The following is a 22,846-nucleotide window of genomic DNA, read 5'->3' as shown; positions in this document are numbered from 1 at the left end:
TACCAATATTAAGTCTTACTATAGAGCAACACATTTATGTTATCCCATTTAATAGTGAAATATGGTAAAACTACAATATTGATAAAGTGTATCTATTTTGCGCTTCTCTAGCACCTCATAGATATTTTGCATTTAGGTCCACAATTGGCGCAGGTATCTGAAATCCTTTTGTTTTTATGTTTTTGTGGCTTTTTCCTGCTGTGAAAACCACTTGGTAGTTTGGGTGCAGGCCACCTTGCTAAAGATACCAGCGACATTTTCATTTAAAGTTTCTAACCCAGTGCGCCAATCCAAAAAGTATATATACCAAAAACAATTATAGCCTGTACAATGTGACAATGCAAATCTGCTCTGGATGCTGCCTCCTTCCATTCTATGCCGTCTGTGTGCCCATACGGCAGGTTACCACCACATGTGGGGTATCAGTATATCAAACGTTGTGGAACCTTTTTTCATTTAATCCATTACAAATGTTACATTTTCCACCAAAAATTTGTGTTTTTTCAAAAAGTATTACACCTCCATTTTGTTTTAACCACTATAAAACACCTAAAGGGTTAACAAACTTCTTAAAAGTGCTTTTTCATATGTTGAGGGGTGTAGTTTCCATAACGGGGTCATCTAGCTATTATTTAGGCCTCTCACAATTAAAAGTTGAACAGGTCCATCTAAATATGAGTTTTGGTGATGTGGAATCTTAAAAAAACATGCCAACATAAAGCAGAATTTAGCACTTTAAAACTTAAAAATAAAGGATTTTTGCCAAATTTTGTTTTTTTCATAACTAAACACAAAAGATATCATCCTAATTTTTAAACTAATTTGAAGTACAATGTGTCATGAGAAAACAATCTCAGAATCCCACGGATATCGTTTATCGTTCCAAAGCTATAAGCACTTATAGTGACACAGGGCCTGAAGGCCAAAATAGGGTCCCGTCGGGGTTAAACAGAGCCAGTGGTGATGTGCATAAGGCCACATATTTATAGAAACCGCTTTGAAACTTCAGGGGTAGGTTCCGCATTTGGATCTTGTTGTATGAAAGAGAAGCTGTGTTTCAGGAAATATCGGATGTTTGACGTGTCGAAAATGTCTTGGATATCTCTTAGAATTGTTAAGTTGAAAACATTAACCTTGTAGAATATGTTGGGTGACATACTGGCAAAACTGGTCAAGTCAGATATCAATCTTGAAGTTTAAAGTATTGCTTGTGTTCCTATACCCTAATATTAACAACTCTTATTGGTAATCGAGATCATGTGCCTTCATGGTGAATGTGAATTATATGACTTCCTTTTTAAAGGGAACCTATCATCATAAATTGGCCTAATAAACCACTAGCCAAATGTTGTCATGCTGTTTCTTTCATGGGGTGGTGTGGTGGCATCATACAGAAAATCAACTTTAAAGTCCGATGTAAATTGGGTTTATGAAGTCAAGGAGGCGGGGATTTTAACACTGAAGTTAAGCCTCCCCTGCCATAGAACACCCCCTTCATTGTAATTGATGTTCCTGCATCCAGGGACATAACTGAACAGATCTACTGATGTAAATCACATGGGAGGAAGTGTTCAGAGAAAGAGAATTTGACTTCAGTGTAAAACTATCTTCCTCCATGACTTTATTCATCTAACTTACATCCTACTTCTAAGTTGATTTTGGTGATGCCACCAAGCTGGGCCATGAAAGAAACATTATCTAGAAGCAGTTCTAGAAACTGCTTGACAACATACTGGTAGTGGTTTATTTCTGATGACAGGTTCCCTTTAATCAAAGGGCTCTGTGGATTATGATATAGGCTGCCTGTACTATTTTATGAACAGTCACATTCAGTAAGAGGCCCCTTTACTCCTGCACAATAATTACACTATGGGGCAGATTTATCAAGCAGTCTGAAAGTCAGAATATTTCCAGTTGCCCATAGTAACCAATCACAGCTCCCCTTTAAAATATTCATGCGCACTGGTAAAATGAAAGCTGAACTGTGATTGGTTGCCATGGGCAACTGGAAATATTCTGACTTTCAGACTGCTTGATAAATCTGCCCCTTTGTAGTTTACAAACAGTAGTATGGGAAGGAAATCTGTAATATGGGACTGTAGGAGAATTTTAGAAGATCGTCAGATATATAGATAAGAAATCGACAAATAAAAGGAGATAGACAGATGATAAATATAGAGACAGGCGATAGTTAATAAGCATCTTCACCTGGGCATTCAGCCAAGGGGTATTAAAAGAGCAATACATCCTCTGCCCACAAAAGTCCACATGCAGGGGCCTCTTTAGGAGAGGGGACTCTGGGCGCATGCCCAATTTGCCAGCCCTGTACAGGCATTAGACAGGCTCCTGACCATGTATATAGTCTAATGACTGTATGCTTATTTATGATATAGAGAGAATAATAATGACACCATCCTGTCAGAAGGCAGAGGTAGTACAGACTCTAGCCAATCAGAGCGGGCAGCATGATGTACTACAGTAATGAGTATCTCTAACACTTTTAATTACCAATTTAAATGATTTATTCAATGCACATTTTTTTCTACAAAACCATATTCACAATTGACACTTAAATAGTAGAATTATGGCTAGAAAAGTTTATCAGTATTTGCACTGTAATTGCATGCACATAAAAATGTTTAAAAAAAAAATAATAATAATAAAGCCACATAATTTGCTTTTAAATATGTGATTGTGCTGGCAGGAGTAAATTGCTTGTAGATTGTTTTCCATCATTTACAACACATTGCTACGATCTTCTTAGTCCATTGGTTGTCATTTAGAGTGGAGAGCATAAAGCGTGAAACATCTGCTCGGGATACGGTGTTAGTAACTGGGTAACCTTTTTCATCTGGAACAAAATATCCTTCATGAGTCAAAATTTCTTTGTCTGTAAGAGATACAAAAATAGGGTATGTCACTAGAAAATGACATATTTTTTTAAATCAAGTTTTTATGTTGAACATATTTTCTTATTACAGACAAGATTACAAAAGAACATTACCTCCATATTAAAAAAAGAAAATAAAAAAGCTGCACCAAATCGCTACTGACAGTAGGTATCTGCTTATCGACAACACTCCTGCACAGAACATTTCATAGACATCTTGCATGGATAACCAGGGAAACATACTCGTGCATCAAGGCTCAGTGACTGTGGTAATCTTCTTATATGTGTTATCCAAGACCTCCTTAGAAGTGCTCTAAGAGCACTTCCCTCCCTAACCCTGTTTTATGTAAACTCACACATTGTAAGGGTACATTCACATGGCCATCTGAGGGGCTGTATACACGTCCCCATAGATGGCAATGGCGGCAGGATGGTGCCACACATGTTCCGCGCTGTACACGCGGAAAAGGTAGAGCATGCGGTATGGCTGCCGGGCATATGGCTGTATGAGTGTTCCCCTATGCAGGAAGTGTTTCTTGCACAGTGTTGATTTAAGAAGGAAGGAGGCCTTGTATAACAAATACAAGATTACCACAGCCACTGTGCCTAGATCTATGAGTTGGGGGCCTTTTCACATTGCTGATTTGAAAGATCACATCTGGTTTTTCAGCCTCATCAGTGAAAAAAAACCCTGATGCTGACCCATAGACTTCTATTGCCTTCGATGATCCGCTTCCATGAAAAAAATAAGACAGTTCCAATTTTTTCCACAAGCCAATGTGAAAACACCCTTAGAAATGAATGGCTTTGTGAGGCATTGGAAATTACTGAACCACAGTTTTCACATCTTTTGTACAATGTGGTTCCACAGACACCAATCTGAAAGGGCCATTGGTGTCCTTTGATTGTGGTGGACTAATTGCACAGGGACACACCCATTTAGCAATCCAAACATGATTTTTTTAATAGATGCCAGAATAACTTTTACCTTGTTTTTATCATTACACTGTTTTGTTTTCATTCCTATAGCCACATTTATTTTAATTATTTTTGCACTGCACTTGAGTGGCTCCTTTAACCCAGAGGTCCCCAACCGCCGGACCAGGACCCGGCTGTTGCAGTTTATCAGCCGGTCCGCGCAGGGGGCCGCGGCTCCGCTCCCCCCGTTGTCGGCTCAGGCTCCAGGCCGAGGCCTCGTCCACAGAGAGCAGCCCCGAGCTGACGCCATTGTTGTTCACGGGGCCCCCGACACCGTGTCCAGGCCTCCGCCGCCTCTGAAGACCAAGGTCCTGCGGTTCCTCTCCGCACCTCACACAACACACGGGGCCCCGGGAGCGCCAGCAGGAGAACTTCTGCCTCCCCCCGGTACAAGACGTGATGTGCCCGCTGTGCGGTGCTGCAACTGCCGCGAGCTCTCCGCTCCCTCCGCCCCCCGCTCCCTGCTGAAGCTCCACGCGCCCCTACCGCTCCCTCTGCCCCCCGCTCTCGGCTCCCTGCTGAAGCTCCACGCTCCCCTACCGCTTCCTCCGCTCTCTGCTCCCTCTGCCCCCCGCTCCCGGCTCCCTGCTGAAGCTCCACGCTCCCCTACCGCTCCCTCCGCTCCCTGCTGAAGCTCCACGCTCCCCTACTGCTCCCTCCGCTCCCTCTGACCCCCGCTCCAGGCTCTCGGCTCCCTGCCCCTGCTGAAGCTCCACGCTCCCCTACCGCTCCCTCTGCCCCCCGCTCCCGGCTCCCTGCTGAAGCTCCACGCTCCCCTACCGCTCCCTCTGCCCCCCGCTCCTGGCTCCCTGCCCCTGCTGAAGCTCCACGCTCCCCTACCGCTCCCTCTGCCCCCCGCTGCCTGCTGAAGCTCCACGCTCCCCTACCGCTCCCTCTGCCCCCCGCTCCCGGCTCTCAGCTCCCTGCCCCTGCTGAGGCTCCCCGCTCCCCTACCGCTCCCACTGCCCCCCGCTCCCGGCTCTCGGCTCCCTGCCCCTGCTGAAGCTCCATGCTCCCCTACCGCTCCCTCTGCCCCCCCGCTCTCGGTTCTTCACCTACCCGCTTCCGGCTCTCGGCTCCCCTTTCACTCCCGTCTTAACCCGGCTCCGCTAACGTCCCCCCCCCCCTCCAGGCTCTCGGCTCCCTGTCCCCCCTGCCCCCGCTTAAGCTCCAGGCTCCCTAGCCTCCCGGCTCTCACGACCTACCCGCTCCTGGCTACCTCACCGCGCCACCACCGCTGCAGGACAAGGCACCGAAATTTCCAGGAACACAATAGAGAGGTAAGGTTATTTTATCTTTGCATATATATGTGTAATATGTGTATATATGTGTAAATATATGTAATATGTGTGTGTATATATATATATATGTTTGTATATATGTATGTGTGTGTATATATGTGTGTGTGTGTGTATATGCTGTATCTACTGTTTGTTTGTATACAGTGTATATATGCTGTATGTATATGCAGCATTTGTGATATTTATCAGGGCTTCTATTTTGTACTACATGGCAGTACTCAGTATGCATTTTATACTACATGGCGGTATTCTGTATGCATTTTATAATACTTGGTGGCATGCTGTATGCATTTTATACTACTTGGCGATACGTTGTATCTATTTTATACTACTTGGTGGCATGCTGTGTGCATTTTATACTACTTGGTGGCACGCTGGATGCATTTTATACTACATGGCGGTATTCTGTATGCATTTTATACTACATGTAACCGATGTAACTCCCCGTAACATCGGTTGCCATGCAGCAATCAAAGGGTTAACACAGCAATATGCAGCAAACCCCACATATGTATGACGAGCGTTAAGAAATTAAAGATTTGCAACACCACAAGCATTATAGAATTACATAATTCATATACTCTGCTCTATATGACCATGATTCTTAAAGTAACTAACACTGAAATCCTGCAAATGAATAGTACAGAATTTAGCAACTGATTGATTTATTAGGTCACATGACATAGTATGCAAACTCTGATTGGCTAGAGCCCTTGCATCTCCAACCTAAAAGGGAACCTGTTATCATGAGCCCTTTTTCTGGCTCCCTCATGTCCTCATAGAGCAGTGATGGCGAACCTTTTGGAGACAGAGTGCCCAAACTACAACCATAACCCACTTACATGTCGCCAAGTGCCAACATGACAATTTAAGCAGTAGCTTATTGATCCCTGCTGTATCACAGGTTTTAATCGTATTGGCGTCCTGAGATCACCAATACAATAGAAAGATGATGTAGACATTTGGATTGTAGCTTCCCTCCAGGGTCCCCTGAAGAGGAAGAATCAGGGGACCCAGAGCAGGAGCTCCAATGACAATCCATCTCTATCCACATCTTCTCGCTCCTCCTGTAGTCCTGACAGCCAAATAGTGTTGAGCATGGCGCGTCCTGGGCTGTATTGGATCACAGGATAAAAGCTTAAGTCCTAGCTGGCAGACTCTGTGTTGGGGTGAAGGCCTGGGTGCCCACAGAAAGGGCTCCGAGTGCCACCTCTGGCACCCGTGCCATTGGTTCGCCACCACTGTCATAGAGAATAGAATGCACATCACCAAAGAATTTTTGTAATAAAACTATCTTTTTAGATTAAAATGTTTTTTTGTTTGGAATTGATGCCTGACTACTATATATTACTTTATACTTTATATATTATTTATTTAGGTGTTTTTTTAAATACATTTTAAAATTCAATGTTATTACATTTTTTATATTTTTCAGACCCCCCTGGGGTACTTTAACCCTAGGTTGTCAGACAGGTACATCCATATACTGCAGTATGGCAGTATATGGGGATTTTACTGACCATGTATTACAATGTGCCACTGGCACTTTGTAACGAATGATCAGAAGCTTATACAGCTTTAGGTCTTGCAAAGGCTGTCATAGCAACATATTGTCACTCACAAATGACGTCACAGGGAGCGCTGATTGAAGCTAAGATGGTGGCACCTGTGTGGCTCTGGCTTTTTACCGCTGCCTTTATCCTGAGTATATTTAATAATATTGTCTTGGTGGGAATACCCCTTTACTAAAGTAACTGCTTTTTGTTTTTATTTTACTCTAACATGCTGCCCCTCTTGTTTAAAATATTATTTATAGTGGGCTGTTGAAACCACCCCTAAGGCAGGTGCCACACGCACCGCCTTGTCTGCGTTTGAAAACGCAGACAAAGCCGCACCCACGGGGGCGGGCCGCGGCCCGATTGCATCAGCGTTTCTATGAAAACACCTGTGATCGGGAACGAGCGGCCTGTGTTTTGCATTAAATTAACGCAAAACACCGGCGGCTCATTCCCGATCGCAGGCGTTTCCATATAAACGCTGATGCGATCAGGCCGCGGCCCGCCCCGGTGGGTGCAAGGCGGTGCGTGTGGCACCAGCCTAAGAGCATACACAAACCACTTCTTAGTTGTTACCTTGGTGCTGCTGAGCTTATTTGAATTCTTACAATTGAGGATAACGTGTGAATTCCTACCTGTCACTGGTGTATTTTGAAGTCCTGGAGGTCTTACCACTGTCCAGTTAAGATCCGAACATTCTTTTTCTAGATATTTTTCCATCTCAAACATGTTTGTAAGGACACTTTTAATTAGTGGTACAAGTAGATTTCTCACAAAGAATGAAGCATTCTGTGCTGAACTAGCTGTTGAGAAAAATATCATTAGTTACACAAAACTAAAGAAAACAAAATTAAATTTTCAAACATTTTTTAACCACTTAGCTATAGCATATATATAGGTATATATGAGGTTTCCGCGAGGCATGGCCTAATGCACATGGCATAACTATGTTCCAAATGTTGTATGGAGATATATAGAGTTCTCTAGTAGGTACATGAAAAGGCATCTTATAGAGAATTACCATGTTATGTGTACATTCCAAATACTAGACATTCTGCATGTTTGTAGGATGTGGGAAACTGGTTTAGACAACAATTGAGGGAAAGATCATTCACAGTTGAACTATGGGATAACCTACTCCAAGAAGTGATTAGTGTATTTTTCTCACTATAAGACGCACTGCATCATAAGGCCCAAATTGGTTTTAGAGGAAAAATAAGAAAACATGTTTTACCCCAAAAAAAACAGTATAGCAACCATCATTACTATCAAATGAGGAGAGGCATTAAATTAGGAAAGTCCTTTAGTTTTCAGGGAACCCTAAGAAATCTTTATCACTACTTTCCAAATGTAGAAAGCTGAATTCGCTCTCTTCATATAGGATATATGAGGCATTGTTGAAGCCACATTTTTTGAACGATCTCACAACTGTTTTATCCCTCAATTATTGTCATGCTGATTTCACCCACTCTTCCCACTCTCATTCTTCCAGCAGCCATCCATTTGTTCCATTGTTCTCGCATGAAAACTTTAAATGGTGTGTTGATGGAAATATTCAGTGGTTGCAGCCTCCACCTTTTCTATCAATATTTTCATGCCATTTTTGTCCATCCATCCTTTCTTGTGAACATAGACATAGACATGATTCTTCATGGTATCAACTCTTTTGGCATGTTTTTTCTTTTGAATATTAGCATTGGTGGCAGTTTGGTATCATCTGCACAACACGAAAAGATAACTGTGCAATGTGTTTTCTCATGTCCTGAGGTTTTCACGGTAAAGGTTTTTGCACCTTTTACATCACCGGGGTTATTTGATGGAATGCCAAATGTTAAAGGGACTTCATCTATATTCCCAATCTGGCCTACTTCAAAAAGTTTTCTTTCTTTCATCAAGTACAAATTTGTGTAAGAAAACAATATTAGACATTTTTTGAGCAATTCTAGTTTTGGTGTGCATAGCAAAACTACATCTCTTCATAGCAAGTCACTTGGCTTTGTTTATAATCATTTTGGTAGAGACAGAAAATCTGTTGTTCCTGTGATGTGTTCTCCACTCTTTTATGTCCACAAAAACAGTGTTTTGGTTTATCTGCTTTTTGCAGCTGATCCTCCTGCCTCCTCCATTCCCATCTAATTTTTTCAGTTGGTTTCTCCGCTGCTCTGTTTCCATGCTCTTAGGCATAATTTACAACCTCCAGTTTAAAATGAATTTTATAGCTTAACCTTTTCTGTTTTGACATCTTTCCAGGGGACTATTCTGTTTTTCTGTAACAAAAGTACAGTACAGCAGCACTGTGTCCACAATCAGGGCCGCATCTGCCATGAGGCGAGATGAAAATCTCGCTTCAGGCGGCAGAATGCGGGTCCCTGTAAAGGGCGGCGAAATTCGCCGCTCTAAAGTGGGCGATTCGGGCGTCCATTAACGCCCGAATCGCCCACCAGCTAAATAAATCGCGCCTGTCTCTTTAAGACACAGGCGCGATTTATATGCGGAGCGACGCAGCGCCTTTCCGGCAGCTGCGTCGCTCCGTTCTAAGCAGTGACACAGGCGGCACGACCTCACGCCGCCTGTGTCACTGTGCGGAGCCGCGTCTCACAGAAGAGCCGCGTGAACACCGGAGCCGCGCCGAGGGAGCAGCTGCCTGCAGGTGAGAATGATTTTTATTATTTTTCATGTATTTAATTAATTGTGGCTAATAATTAATACAGCGGGGGGGGGGGGGGCTATATATATCATATGGGGCCAGAATTATTTTAAACTGGGGGGGGGGGGGAGGGATCATGGAATGCTATTTTATTTGGGGCTATAATTATTTCTTTATTACTGGGGGGGATGCAATATATATTTATATTATTTGGGGCTATAATTATTTCTTTATTACTGGGGGGGATGCAATATATATTTATATTATTTGGGGCTATACCGTAATTATTTTATACTGGGGGGAATGCTATATATATATTATTTGGGGCTATGATTGTTTAATACTAGGGGGATGCTATAGATATTATATGGGGCCAGAATTATTTTATACTAGGGGCGGGGGGGTTCTGTATATTTTATTTGGGGATTTGGGGCTATGATTATTTTATACTGGGGGGGGGGCGCTATATATATTATTTGGGGCTATAATTATTTTATACTGGGGGGATGCTATAGATATTATTTGGGGCTATACTTATTTTATACTGGGGGGGATGCTAAAGATATTATTTGGGGCTATAATTATTTTATACTGGGGGGGATGCTATAGATATTATTTGGGGCTATACTTTTTTTATACTGGGGGGGATGCTTTAGATATTATTTGGGGCTATACTTATTTTATACTGGGGGGGATGCTATAGATATTATTTGGGGCTATAATTATTTTATACTGGGGGGGATGCTATAGATATTATTTGGGGCTATAATTATTTTATACTGGGGGGGATGCTATAGATATTATTTGGGGCTATAATTATTTTATACTGGGGGGGATTCAGTATATATTATATGGGGCCAGAATCATTTTATACTGGGGGGTGCTGTATATATTATATATCACTATATCACTAAGCTGGGGGGATGTATATGGGATACAGTATATTACTAAGCTGGGGGGGGGCTGTATATCGGGTACAGTATATTACTAAGCTGCGGGGGCTATATATGGGATACAGTATATTACTAAGCTGTGGGGCTGTATATGGGATACAGTATATTACTAAGCTGGGGGGGGATGTATATGGGATACAGTATATTACTAAGCTGGGGGGGCTGTATATCGGGTACAGTATATTACTAAGCTGGGGGGGCTGTATATCGGGTACAGTATATTACTTAGCTGCAGGGGCTGTATATGGGATACAGTATATTATATGTATATAGATTTTATCCCTATATAATGAAGGGATGTGTTATATGTGGGGTAGCGTGCGGTCAGTTGTGTTGTGAGGGGTATATATTATTTAGGAGCACAGTGTTGTTTTCCAGGAGACTTTATACTGTAAGTGACTGTGGTATTTTTAGGGACGCCGGGTGGAGATGCTGCACGGAGCTGAAGATATCCGGCCGTGAATTCAGCCTTGATACGTCATGGATAGGAGAACCCGGAATAAAGTTCTACTGATGGAAGAGATTGTCATCTATAAGGTACTAGATGCCACTAATGCCTCTCAGATCCTGTAGTCAGTCACACAGTGTCAGGGAGCTGCCTGTAGGGTTGTTAATTGTTAGTAAAGTTTAAGGATTTACTTAACAGGGAGTGGGGGGGGGGGCAGCATTTTAATATTCGCCTCAGGCAGCAAATATGCTAGAATCGGCCCTGTCCACAATGGCCCACATTTATTAAAGCCCCTGTGCCAGTTTTTGTCTGACTTTGCACATTCTTTTCAGTGCAACCTGCTTGCTTAAGAAGTGTTCGCTGCCTTACCCGACACAAAATTATGCACTGAAAGGGGCATTCCGGTGCACAGCCGGACCGTGCGTCACATTTATCATGACTGAATTGTGTCGCACGATCTTTGTTAAAGGTGTATCAAAAAAAAGTTAGGGCAGTGGAGGGGACACCAGATTCATGAAGAACGTGCCCCAAAATGCATGAATCAGGCGCACCCTGCACACTTCACAGGCAAAATGCACATAGTGAGACAGTGTCTAAAACACCTTTTTAGACACTTGTCGTGAATGGTATGATGTCTTTGGCAATATCTGGCATACCTGGTAACCTAAACCAACTAATAGGAGGTGCATAGTTTGTGATACACCAGATTTTAAATTGAAATTTTTCATTAACAATGACTTGGCTGCTGTACTAAGTTGTCTAGGCTGCACTTTCTGCCACTAGTTGTAGCTGGCAGTGTGCAGCCGTCCTCCGTTCAGGCTGAATAGGATTGAAGAGTGGAGCGGCACACAGCATGACCGCCGAGCTAATTTGTAAAGTGCAGCCCGACCTCTTTTCCCTCCTTCTGTGGAGCGATTCGCACATCCCAATCCTCCTCCACGCACTTGGTAAGTAGAGAGACGCCGGCACACTTGTGGGTGTGTAAAATTCAGTCCTTGCTGTGAAGCAAGACCTGCAATTTACACATGCCCGCAAGTCTACATTCAGACTTTAAGATGCACCACTGTTTTTTCCCCATTTTCTGGCCAAAAATGCCCTTGGTTTAAAAAAAAAAAAAACAAGACAACAGGGCTAATATGAAGCATATTTTTAAGATAACCACAGAAGAAGAATGTCTAGGTTTTCAGGAATGTTCTAAGCTAAAGATGCCCATTTCTGCACCGATTTATTTCTACAAGAAGGGAATGTCAATTTGAGTAAATACAGTTTTTACTATGTTAATATGCTATAAAAAAACCCCACAAAATAGTTAAAAGGGTATTCTCATTTGGACATCCACATTTATTTGAATTTATCTGCCATCTATATAAATTTATTTAACTGAATGTTATTAAAAAATGTACCAGTGTGAAAACTATTTCCCATAAATGTTGTGATATTAAGATATTTCTCCTTGGATACAATCTTCCCCTGCACTGTAATAGTATAGGTCATGCATGTGCTATTTAGGCGCGTGAACACCTGGATTCAGCGATCATTACCACTGGGTGGCTGTAGGACATGCAGTAACTCTGTCATATGCAAAAACTATTTGTTTCGTGTGCTATCACTCCAGCAGTGGTAGTCGTATCTAAGGACAGATGTCTAGAGAAGTGACCATATGACTACATTTATGGGAAACTTTCTTCACAAGGGTACATTATTTTACAACAACATCTAATTAAATAAATAACAGATGAATTAAATGAAATGTAAATGCCCAGATGGGAATACCCCTTTAACCCCTTCCCGACATTTGACGTAATAGTACTGCATGGCGGGAGGTGCGTTCCCGCAAAATGCAGTATTATTACGTCAAGCTTCTGGCCCCGGCTCCTAAACGGAGCCGGGGCCAGAAGCTGCGGGTGTCAGCTATATATCATAGCCGACACCTGCCCCTAACACCCGCGATCGGAGATTTCTCCGATCGCGGGTGTTAACCCCTAACACGCCGCGGTCGCGCTGACCGCGGCGTGTTAGAGGCATTTAAAGTTTAACTAAAGGGAATCGGACCCCCCCCACGGCGCTTACCGGGGGGGGTCCGCTGCTCGGATCGCAGCCCCGGGACTGCCGGTGCCCGGGGCTGCGAGATCTTCATCCCGGTGCCGGGTCCCTGCCTTCTGGCAGGACCCGGCTGTAAGACACTGGGCATGCGCAGCATGCTCAGTGTCTTACATTACACAGTGCAATACATCTGTATTGCACTGTGTAACCTGTAAAAAAGCTTGAACAAGTGATCTGAAGATCACTTGTTCAAGCTTAGATGTAATTACCTGTAAAAAAAGTAAAAATAAATAAATAAAGGTTTTTTTTAAATAAAAATAAATAATAAAAGAAAGTGAAAGTCCCCCCAAACACCACATTTCCCTGTACACAAGTAATAAAGTATAAAAAACACTAAATCACAAAAAAAACCCACTTATTTGGTATCGCTGCGTCCGTAACAATCTGTACAATAAATCCTAAACATAATTGGACCCCCTCGGTGAACGTGGTAAAAAAAAAACCCCAAAAACTTGCCAAAAATTTAAACTTTTTATCAAATTGCTTTACAAAAAATGTTCTAAAAAGTTATCCGAAAAAGTTACAAGCACCAAAATGATACCAATGAAAAGAACAACTAGTCACACAAAAAATAAGCTTACAACCAGCTCCGTCAACCAAAAAATACTATAATTATGCCACTATAAAAATGGCAATACTAAAACAAATGCAATTTTTTCTATTCTAGTTTTCCTTCAATAAAATTGGACAAATATGAAATAAAACTATATAAATGAGGTATCACCGTAATCGTAGTGATCCGTAGAATAAAGATAATATATTATTGTTATGCTACAGTGAACACCCCCCAAAAAAATGCTAAAAATCCAAAACAAGAATTGATGATTTTATTTTCCTCCACACGTAAAAAGTTAATAAAATTGCTTCAATAAGCTAAAAACCCACTAAAATGAAGGTTTTTTTTACAGTGCATCTCATCTTGCAAAAAATAAGCCATTATGTGTCTAAATTGCTTAAAAAATAAACAAAGATTGTATAGCCTATTCCCAACGCGCATTGTTATAGAACGGTGCGGCGGGTAGTGACTTGCCAACACGGTTCAGACACAGTGATCGGGGCAAGATGGCGGCTGTTCCTGACGGCCATTCATCCTGCCCCATGGACCAGAAGGGTTACGTCCCCCCCACACACCCCCAGTTTATTATCGCTGCTACTGGCTCATCAATTCAGACGAGCCAATAGCAGCGAATTTACTTATGACGTCAGTAATACCGATCACCATGTCTGTAGACACGGTGATCGGGGCAGGGTGGCGGCTGTTCCTGACAGCCACCAATTTTGCCTTGCGGTCCAGAGGGGTTTTGTTGCCCCCCTCTGTCCATGTTTGCCGCTATTGGCTGGTCGATTTGGTCCAGCCAAAAGCAGCAATATTCGTCACAATGGGCATCGCTAGGGTGAATAAGAGCAACACTTGGCGAAAATTTCCCTACGAAAAAACAAGATTTGGTACAAAAGTGCTGGCCGTGCACATTGTACAGATTACGCTGTACAACTCTTACGAGCTGTTCCAATGTGCAGGTCCTGCCGTATCATTTCTCCATTTTCAAGAGGAAGATATTAGGAAACTAATATTGGGACAAGCAGGACGGGCCCCAGTACCTCTGGTTTAGATGTTCCTGTGTTTTGCCAGGACAGCATTTTCCCGGTGAATTCTGCTGCTTCTAATGGTAGGACTCAATAAAGAGTCTGTTCCAAAAGAAGAGTTAGGATGGACACTACATACTACTAAGAGACCTGCGACAACTCCAGAGTGACAAAAGTTTAGTTGGTCCCTTGGTATATTCTACCTCCTTATACGCAACACATTCACAATTCACGCCCAACCTGTTGTGAATTAATTTCGGTAAAATGAATAATTGTAACAACTGTTATGTCCCGTTGCTCCCTATACCCCTCCATTATTTCATAAGGGGCGCCACATAACGGGCACTGAACTTTCCAGAAATAATTGCAATTTCCATCTTGGACTCCATTGCACATGATATTTGGAAACCACCTATATGTTCAAATGCTCATTTCACCACGTGTATTACACTACACCACATATAACACCTTGCTATATTCCCCAAGGGGTGTACATTCAACAATTAGGGTCACTTTTCGGGTTTTCCTCTGTTTTGGTACCACTACGGCTCTCCAAATGTATCCTGACACATATGAAGGATTTCTGTCAAATTTGGCCTCTAAAAGACAAACACCCCTCTTTTCCTCTACTGTGCGCCCATAAAGTATTTTATATGCACATGTGGGGTACTTCTACACTCGGGAGAAATAGTTTCACACCTTTTTTGGGGTTATTTAATATATTATCCCTTGTGGCTTACAAAAATTAGGGGTAAAGTGACATTTATAGGAAAATTTTCACCTTTTTAATGTTTAGGGCCTAATTGGATCATTCACCTGTAGGGGCAAATACATATATTACACATTGCGAAATTCTCTAAGGGGTGTGCATTCAAAAATTAGGGTCACTTTTCGGATTCTTATCTGTTTTATACCACTAGGGTTCTCCAAATGCATGTCAAACATTTCTGTCAAATTTGGCTTCTAAAAGGCAAACATCCCCCTTTCCTTTTACTGTGCGCCCATACAACATTTTATATACACATGTGGGTACTTCTACACTTGAGAGAAATAGCTTTACACATTTTGGGGGGTTATTACATTTTTTTTATCCCTTGTGGCTATAAAAAATTAGGAGTAAAATGACCTTTATAGGAAAATTTTTACCTTTTTCCTATTTAAGTCCTAATTAAATCAAACACCTTTATGGACAAATACACATATTACACCTTGCTAAATTCTCTAAGGGGTGTGCTTTCCAAAATGGTGAAACTTGTTGGGGTTCCGCTCTGTTTTGGGACCACTACGGCTCTCTAAATGCATCCTGACACATGTAAAGGATGTCTGTCAAATTTGGCTTCTAAAAGTCCAACGCCCCTCTTTCCCTTCTGAGCTTCACTGCGTACCCATACAACATTTTATTTGCATGTGTGGGGCAATTTTATACTTGGGAGAAATGCTAGTACACATTTTTTTGGGGTTGTTTCATCTTTAATGCCTTATGGGATACAAAAATTAGCCGTAAAAGTGACTTTTTTGGGAAAATGTTCATCTTTTTCCTTTTAGGGACCTATTTGAAGCAAACACCTGTAGGGGAAAATACACATATTACACCTTGCTAAATTCTCCAAAGGGTGCACTTTCCAAAATGGTGACACTTGTTGGGGTTCCCCTCTGTTTTGGTACCACTAGGGCTCTCCAAATGCATCCTGACACATGTAAAGGATGATTGTCAAATCTGGCTTCTAAAAGGCCAAAGCCCCTCTTTCCCTTCTGAGCTTCACTGCGTACCCATACAACATTTTATATGCAAAAGTGGTGCAGTTCTGTGCTTAGGAGAAATAGTTCTACACATTTATGGTGGTTGTTTCATCTTTTATCCCTTGTGGCTTACAAAAATTTGGGGTAAAAGTGACTTTTTTGAGAAAATTTTCACCTTTTTCCTTTTTGGGGCCTAATTGAATCAAACACCTGTTGGGGCAAATACACACATTACACCTTGCTAAACTCTCCAAGGGGTGTACTTTCCGGAATGGTGTCTCTTGTTGGGGCTTTCCTCTGTTTTGGTACCATTATGGCTCTCCAAATGCATCCTGTCACATGAAAACTTTTTCAGCCATATTTACCCTCCAAAAACGAAACAACGCTCTTTCCATTCCAAGTGCCCCCCTGCGCCCGTACAGCAGGGTACAGTGACAAAATGGGTATTCGCATACTCAGGAGGAATTGCCCTCAACATTGTAAAATGCATTTTCCTTTTTAACCCATTGTGAAGGTGCAAATTTTAGTGTTCAATGAATCTATAGTAAGATAAAATTACATTTCTGTAATTTCACTTTCATTTATCTTTCACCCTCATGAAACGTTCATAGGGTTAACAAAATTCCCAAAGGTTGTTTTGAATATTTTGAGGGGTGTAGTTTCTAAAATGGTGTCATTTGTGGGGGTTTCCTGTCATGTGGGCCTTATAAAGTCACTTCTAACTAAATTGACCCTCCAGAAGTAGGTTTTGATGATTTTTGTGAAAATCTGAAAAATTGCACCTAAAGTTATAAGCCTCCTAACATCCTAAAAAAAGGAAAAGATGTTTGAAAAATGATGCCAAGTTAAAGCAGACATATGGAAAATGTAAGTTATCAAGTTATTTTAGTGATATGACCAACTTTCCAAAAAGTAGAAAATTTTGAATTTGGAAAACATAGTTTTTTTCAAAATTTTTGCCAAATTTCCATTTATTTCATAAATAAATACTAAACATATTGATTAAATTTCTCAACCAGCATGAAGTACAATGTGTCACAAAAAAACAATTTCAAAATCAACTGGATATGTTAAAGTGTTCCAAAGTTATAACCATTTATAGTGACACAGGGCAGATTTGAAAAAATGGGCCGTGTCAGGAAGGTGAAAAGTGGCTTCAGCGTTAAGGGGTTAAGCACCGCTTGTACTTGGTTTTGCAGATAAACTGCTTCTTAAATCTAACATAAAATATAAATGTCTGTCGTTAGATACATACTATCTGTGTACCAAGAAGTCATCGTCACCATCCTGTTCACTCCCGTCTGTCGCATGGCACTTACAATGGCAGTCATGGAGTCTGTATAACCACTTATTGATGCAAACATTTTATAGGGAAATCCCAGACATGACACTACAGCATCCTGTCCTTTGAAATGTTCAGCTAATGTGTCTGCTGAAAATATGTTGGCTTCTACTACCTTGAAAAGAAAAGAAACAAACAAATTACCGTATATTCCGGCGTATAAGACGACCTGGTGTATAAGACGACCCCCCTACTTTCCTGTTTAAAATATAGATATTCGCCGTATAAGACTACCCCTTATCCAACGCATACAAAACACCGGTAAAAATTAAAAAAAAACAGATTTGAATTTAACATGGTCCTTTTTTTAATTTAAATTCTTATGACATGCAGGTATATAGCAGGAAAACTGTCGCTCATAAACATAAGGCATACAACAACAACATTACCATCGTCCATTTTACTGTAAATGTTACCATACTGTACCTTAAATTTTTATTTTATTAAATATTCCATGCCATGTACTCAGAAGCGGGAAAAAAATTCCAAATGCAATGAAAATGGTGAAAAAATGCATTTGCGCCATTTTCTTGTGGGCTTGGATATTACGTCTTTCACTGAGCGCCCCAAATGACATGTCTACTTTATTCTTTGGGTCGGTACAATTACGGGGATACCAAATTTGTATAGGTTTTATAATGTTTTCATACATTTACAAAAATGAAAACCTCCTGTACAAAAATTATTTTTTTGATTTTGCCAAATTCTGGCGCTAATAACTTTTTTATACTTTGGTGTACGGAGCTGTGGGTGGTGTCATTTTTTGCAAAATTTGATAATATTTTCAATGATATCATTTTTAGGACTGTACGACCTTTTGATCACTTTTTATAGATTTTTTTTATATTTTTCAAAATGGCAAAAAAGTGCCATTTTCGACTTTGGGCGCTATTTTCCGTTACGGGGTTAAACGCATTGAAAAACTGTTATCATATTTTGATAGATCGGGCATTTTCGGACGCGTCGATACCTGAAGTGTTTATGACTTTTACTGTTTATTTATATTTATGTCAGTTCTAGGGAAAGGGGGGTGATTTGAAATTTTAGGGTTTTTTATTAGAATTTTTTTTTTTTTTAACTTTTTTTTTTATTTATACTATTTTTCAGACTCCCTAGGGTACTTTAACCCTAGGTTGTCTGATCGATCCTACCATATACTGCAATGCTACAGTATGGCAGTATATGGGGATTTTCCTCATTCATTACAATGTGCTATCAGCACATTGTAATGAAGGGGTTAAAATGAAATAGCCTCGGATCTTCGGAAGACCCGAGGCTACCATGGAGATGGATCGCTGCCCCCCAATGACGTCACGGGGAGCGGCGATCCCAGGTAAGATGGCGGCGCCCATGCTTTGCCGGCAGCCAATGCTGTGAAAACACCCGCGATCGGTGCAAGCACCGATCGCGGGTGTTACCGGTAAGCCTTTGCTGCAATATGCAGCAAAGACTTACCGGCTATGGGGAGGGCTCAGCCCGTGAGCCCTCTCCATGCAGCGCGATCCGACCGCCTGGGGTCGGGATTACCGGCGTATAAGACGACCCCAGAGAAGATAGAAGATTTTTCTGTCTTCAAAAGTCGTCTTATACGCCGGAATATACGGTAATATTAATTTTTGAGATTTACAGAAACATGGACTGTACATTTGCTGAGATTTATCAGAAAAATAAGTCTATAAATCAGAAATTACATTGTCTGATTAGGTGTTCAGCTTACTCCACCTTAGCCTCTCAGGTTCACAATTCCCAAAACCTGGTAGTCAATGCATGCCAAAAAGAAACTTAGAGTGCAGCACCACAGAAGGAAGCAGAAGATAGGAAACTTCATTATTCTTACATTTTCTTAAAACAGTTAAAGCAATTAAAGCTGTGTACAGAGCATTGCAATATTGAATTGAATTGGTCTGCTATGCTTTGTTAACGCTGTAATTGTAGAGTGCATAATGCTTGCAACTTTGCATGTTCTCTCTAGTGCAAACTGCTTACACAGGTATTTGAAGAAGGGTCCGTGCCACATATGTGTGGGGGCTGCACTATTCTTCCTGCATCTGAAAAACTGAACGTGTGAATGCACCCTTAGACTGTCTAAAGTACCTTAAGTTTTTCATGTTGAATGGTCATCTTGCTGACATTTCTTACAAGAGCCGTGACTTCATGTCCATCCTGCAGAGCTTGAGCCACCAAGGCTGCACCTGTTTGTCCAGTAGCTCCCAGAACTGATAGTTTCATTCTTGATTCCTGTTCATCATAAAATAAAATGCTTGCAAAATTAAAACCTATACATTTCGCAGTTTCATCATCTTGTGTGTCCCAAAAAGTCAGGCAAGTGAAAGTGCACTAGATCTTGTGGCCACAAACACAATGCCCTGAAATGCTTGTTTGCGTAAACAAAAGATGAAGATTTATTGCATACAATGGTATTATCCAGAAGAAGCTGTTGCAGGGGCAAAGGACATTTTTATTTAGTTTCCTCTTTAACAGTATAAAATAATGTGGGCAACTACAGGGAAATAGCTGAAATTCAGATGAATACAGTATTTTTCGGACTATAAGGCGCACCATCAATAAATGCCTGCTAAAACATCTAGGTTCATATATAAGGCGCACAGGAGTATAAGGCGCACCTGATTATAAGGGTGAATGAACAGCAGGTGGCAGACCTGTGCACAGTTCAAGGCAGCTGTTGTTTGTAAGTACGGTTCATATATAAGGCGCACTGGACTATAAGGCGCACCTTTGATTTCTGAGAAAATCAAAGGATTTTTAGTTCACCTTATAGTCCGAAAAATACGGTAATACTAATGTTTTATATAGTAAACAAACAGTTCATTTGTTCAGATATACACTGGATTCTGAAAATGGCACTGTAAGCAATTAAATAATGCAGGTATGTCTTGTCTGGAAACACTGGCCCACATTTATCAAAAATGAGGCAAACTGCACAGGATGTGCCAGATTCATGAATTGTTGTCGGCACGCTCTTCATGAATCTGGCGCACCCTGCACCACTCTGGGACTGTGCATCATTTTTTTTTGGAGCACTTTGTTCATGCTGCAGAATTGTTGCGTAGACACAATTGTGGTGCGCATCTGACTAGGGGCACATTTTTCTGTATTGTCGGACACAGTGCAGCCACAACACAAAACTGATGCAGACACTACACAGAAAACTGGGACAAACGCTTAAGTAAATGTGGGCCATTAACTTGTTTTTTTCCACGGTGTGATCTGACTTAACTGACCTTAAAGGAAATTAACCACTAATAATTAAAAAAAAAAAAGGCCACAAATACTCAATCAAGCACTTCTTCATCTTGATCTCGGCGCTGCCCGTCACTAGTCTTGATACTCTGGGATCACCTAGAAAAGAACATTATAATTAGCAGCACAGAGCGTGGGGACAAGATGTCCGGCACTCCTGGCGACTAATTGTACATGTCCTTTCTACCTCCCTCTCCTATGCTCAAAGCGAGGTGACGTCAGTCGGGGGTGTGCATAATTCGTCGCCTGGAGTGCCGGACATCTCGGCCCCACGCTCCGTGCTGCTAATTATAAGTTTGTTTTCTATGCGTGTCAAGACAAGCGCCGGGATCAAGATGAAGAGGAGCAGGGGTGAGTATTTGTAGCCTATATTTGTTTTTATTTTAGTTATTGATTTGCTTTAATACCCTTTATAAAGCCATTGGATTTGTGCACACTGAGTATCTGATTCCCTTACAGTGTCTATTAGGAAGAATGACCTGACATGTGATATGTCTGTATTAGCTAACGTTCTATTACGTTGTTAATACAAGCTGGTTTCCATAAACCTTAAAATGTATATTCCCATTAAATACAGAATATTCCTAGAGATCAGAAGACAAATTAAGAAATACTTACAGCCAGAGGCTAGCCAACACCTTCTGCAGGGACTGTGGTTTTCAGAGTGTTTGTACATTGTCTTGGTGATGCAATCTGTGAAGGGGAGGGACAGTTACACAACCATGTTTCAAGTGTCACATTACATTCTCCATATCATCCCTTTGTGCACAGTATGCAGGCACTCCCATTGCTTTTCCTGTTGATTTTGTAATTGGAGAGGATCTGGAGTTTAATCCTTTCCCTGACAGGCATTTCTGGAAATTTTGTCACTTTATTAGCTAGATCAGTTCGTACAGTCTTAAAGTACAAAGGAAATCAAAATTACAGCATAAAGAATATGGTAAACCCCAACAAACCATATGTTTTCTGAAAGCAGACACTTGCCCCATTTCCCATATGTCTACTTTACATTTTAATAATTTTTGAAATGTCTGGATAATTTATTTTTATTTACAAATCGAATATCAGTTTTCCGTGTCAGAATCAGTGGAGAGATGGAACTAGCCGACACCTGGGACCGGAGTCTAAGTGGCACCTGGTTTTCACCAGAGCCCGCCCCAAAGCGGGTTGGACTTGCTGCAGCTGGATACCACCAGGTCGTTCCCAGGTGCGACTAGCCCGCGGTGGCAGCCGAGGTCGAGGTACCTTAGCAGAAGACAGTGTCGTAGTCAGGTCCAGGCTCAGGGGCAGGGCAGGCGGCAGAGATACAAGGTCAAGTCCAAATACGGGGTCAGCAATGGGAGGTCCAGGCAGGTGGGAACGGGAACACAGGCACACGGAACACAGCAAGACGGAGGAACTCAGGTAACACGGCTACACAGGACTCGGGAGCGGAGACACAATGGAACGCATGAATACACAGGAACGCAGGAATAATCACCAAGAAGCTTTCTCTTAGGCTGTGAGGCACAAAAATCTGGCAGGGGACACAGGAAGAGGCAGGATTCTTAAAGGTGAGGTGTTCAGCCAGTGCACCAATTAGTGGTGCGCTGGCCCTTTAAATTTTCGGCAGGAGCCGCGCGAGCGCCCTAGGAGGCGGGGACATGTGCGCGCACAGCAGTCCGGGTAAGAGCAGGAGCCGGGAGAGGTGAGTGACGTGACCGGGCTGCAGCGGGGGCACACGGAGGAGCATGGATGCGCCCACGATCCGAGACAGGGATCGTGGGAGCACCCGTGACATTCCGTATTTTCAGAATTGACCATTTTGGGGATAAATACAGTTTTGAATGAAATTTTACATATTTAACATCAACCCCCCCCCCCCCTATATAACCAACCCATTTTTAAATCCCTTAAAGGAAACCTACGACTTGAAGTGGCAGGTATAAGGGGGAACTACCGAGCACCAGCTCAGGGTGAGCTGGTGCCGGAGCTTAGTTTTGTTAGTGTTTTAAACCGCAGTATCGCGGTTTAAAACACTTTTTAAACTTTATGGCCGAAGTC

At 41.8% G+C, this 22,846-nt stretch overlaps 1 protein-coding gene across 1 annotated transcript; it reads right to left on the bottom strand.

Moving 5' to 3' along the window:
• Positions 1-2,522: 2,522 nt before the first annotated feature.
• On the bottom strand, positions 2,523-21,517 carry LOC140069300 (flavin reductase (NADPH)-like). The gene is made up of 5 exons (XM_072114837.1): positions 21,422-21,517; positions 19,637-19,780; positions 17,456-17,657; positions 7,361-7,528; positions 2,523-2,890 (listed from the first exon to the last, which is right to left on the bottom strand). The coding sequence occupies exons 2-5, from the start codon at positions 19,769-19,771 to the stop codon at positions 2,733-2,735; spliced, it is 663 nt and encodes a 220-aa protein (XP_071970938.1). The 5' UTR covers positions 19,772-19,780; positions 21,422-21,517; the 3' UTR covers positions 2,523-2,732.
• Positions 21,518-22,846: the final 1,329 nt, after the last annotated feature.

This window comes from Engystomops pustulosus, chromosome 1 (assembly GCF_040894005.1).
Source record: "Engystomops pustulosus chromosome 1, aEngPut4.maternal, whole genome shotgun sequence".
Taxonomy (NCBI): Eukaryota; Metazoa; Chordata; class Amphibia; order Anura; family Leptodactylidae; genus Engystomops; species Engystomops pustulosus.
The sequence above is the reverse complement of the archived record's forward strand: the minus strand, read 5'-3'. Positions and strand labels throughout refer to the sequence as shown.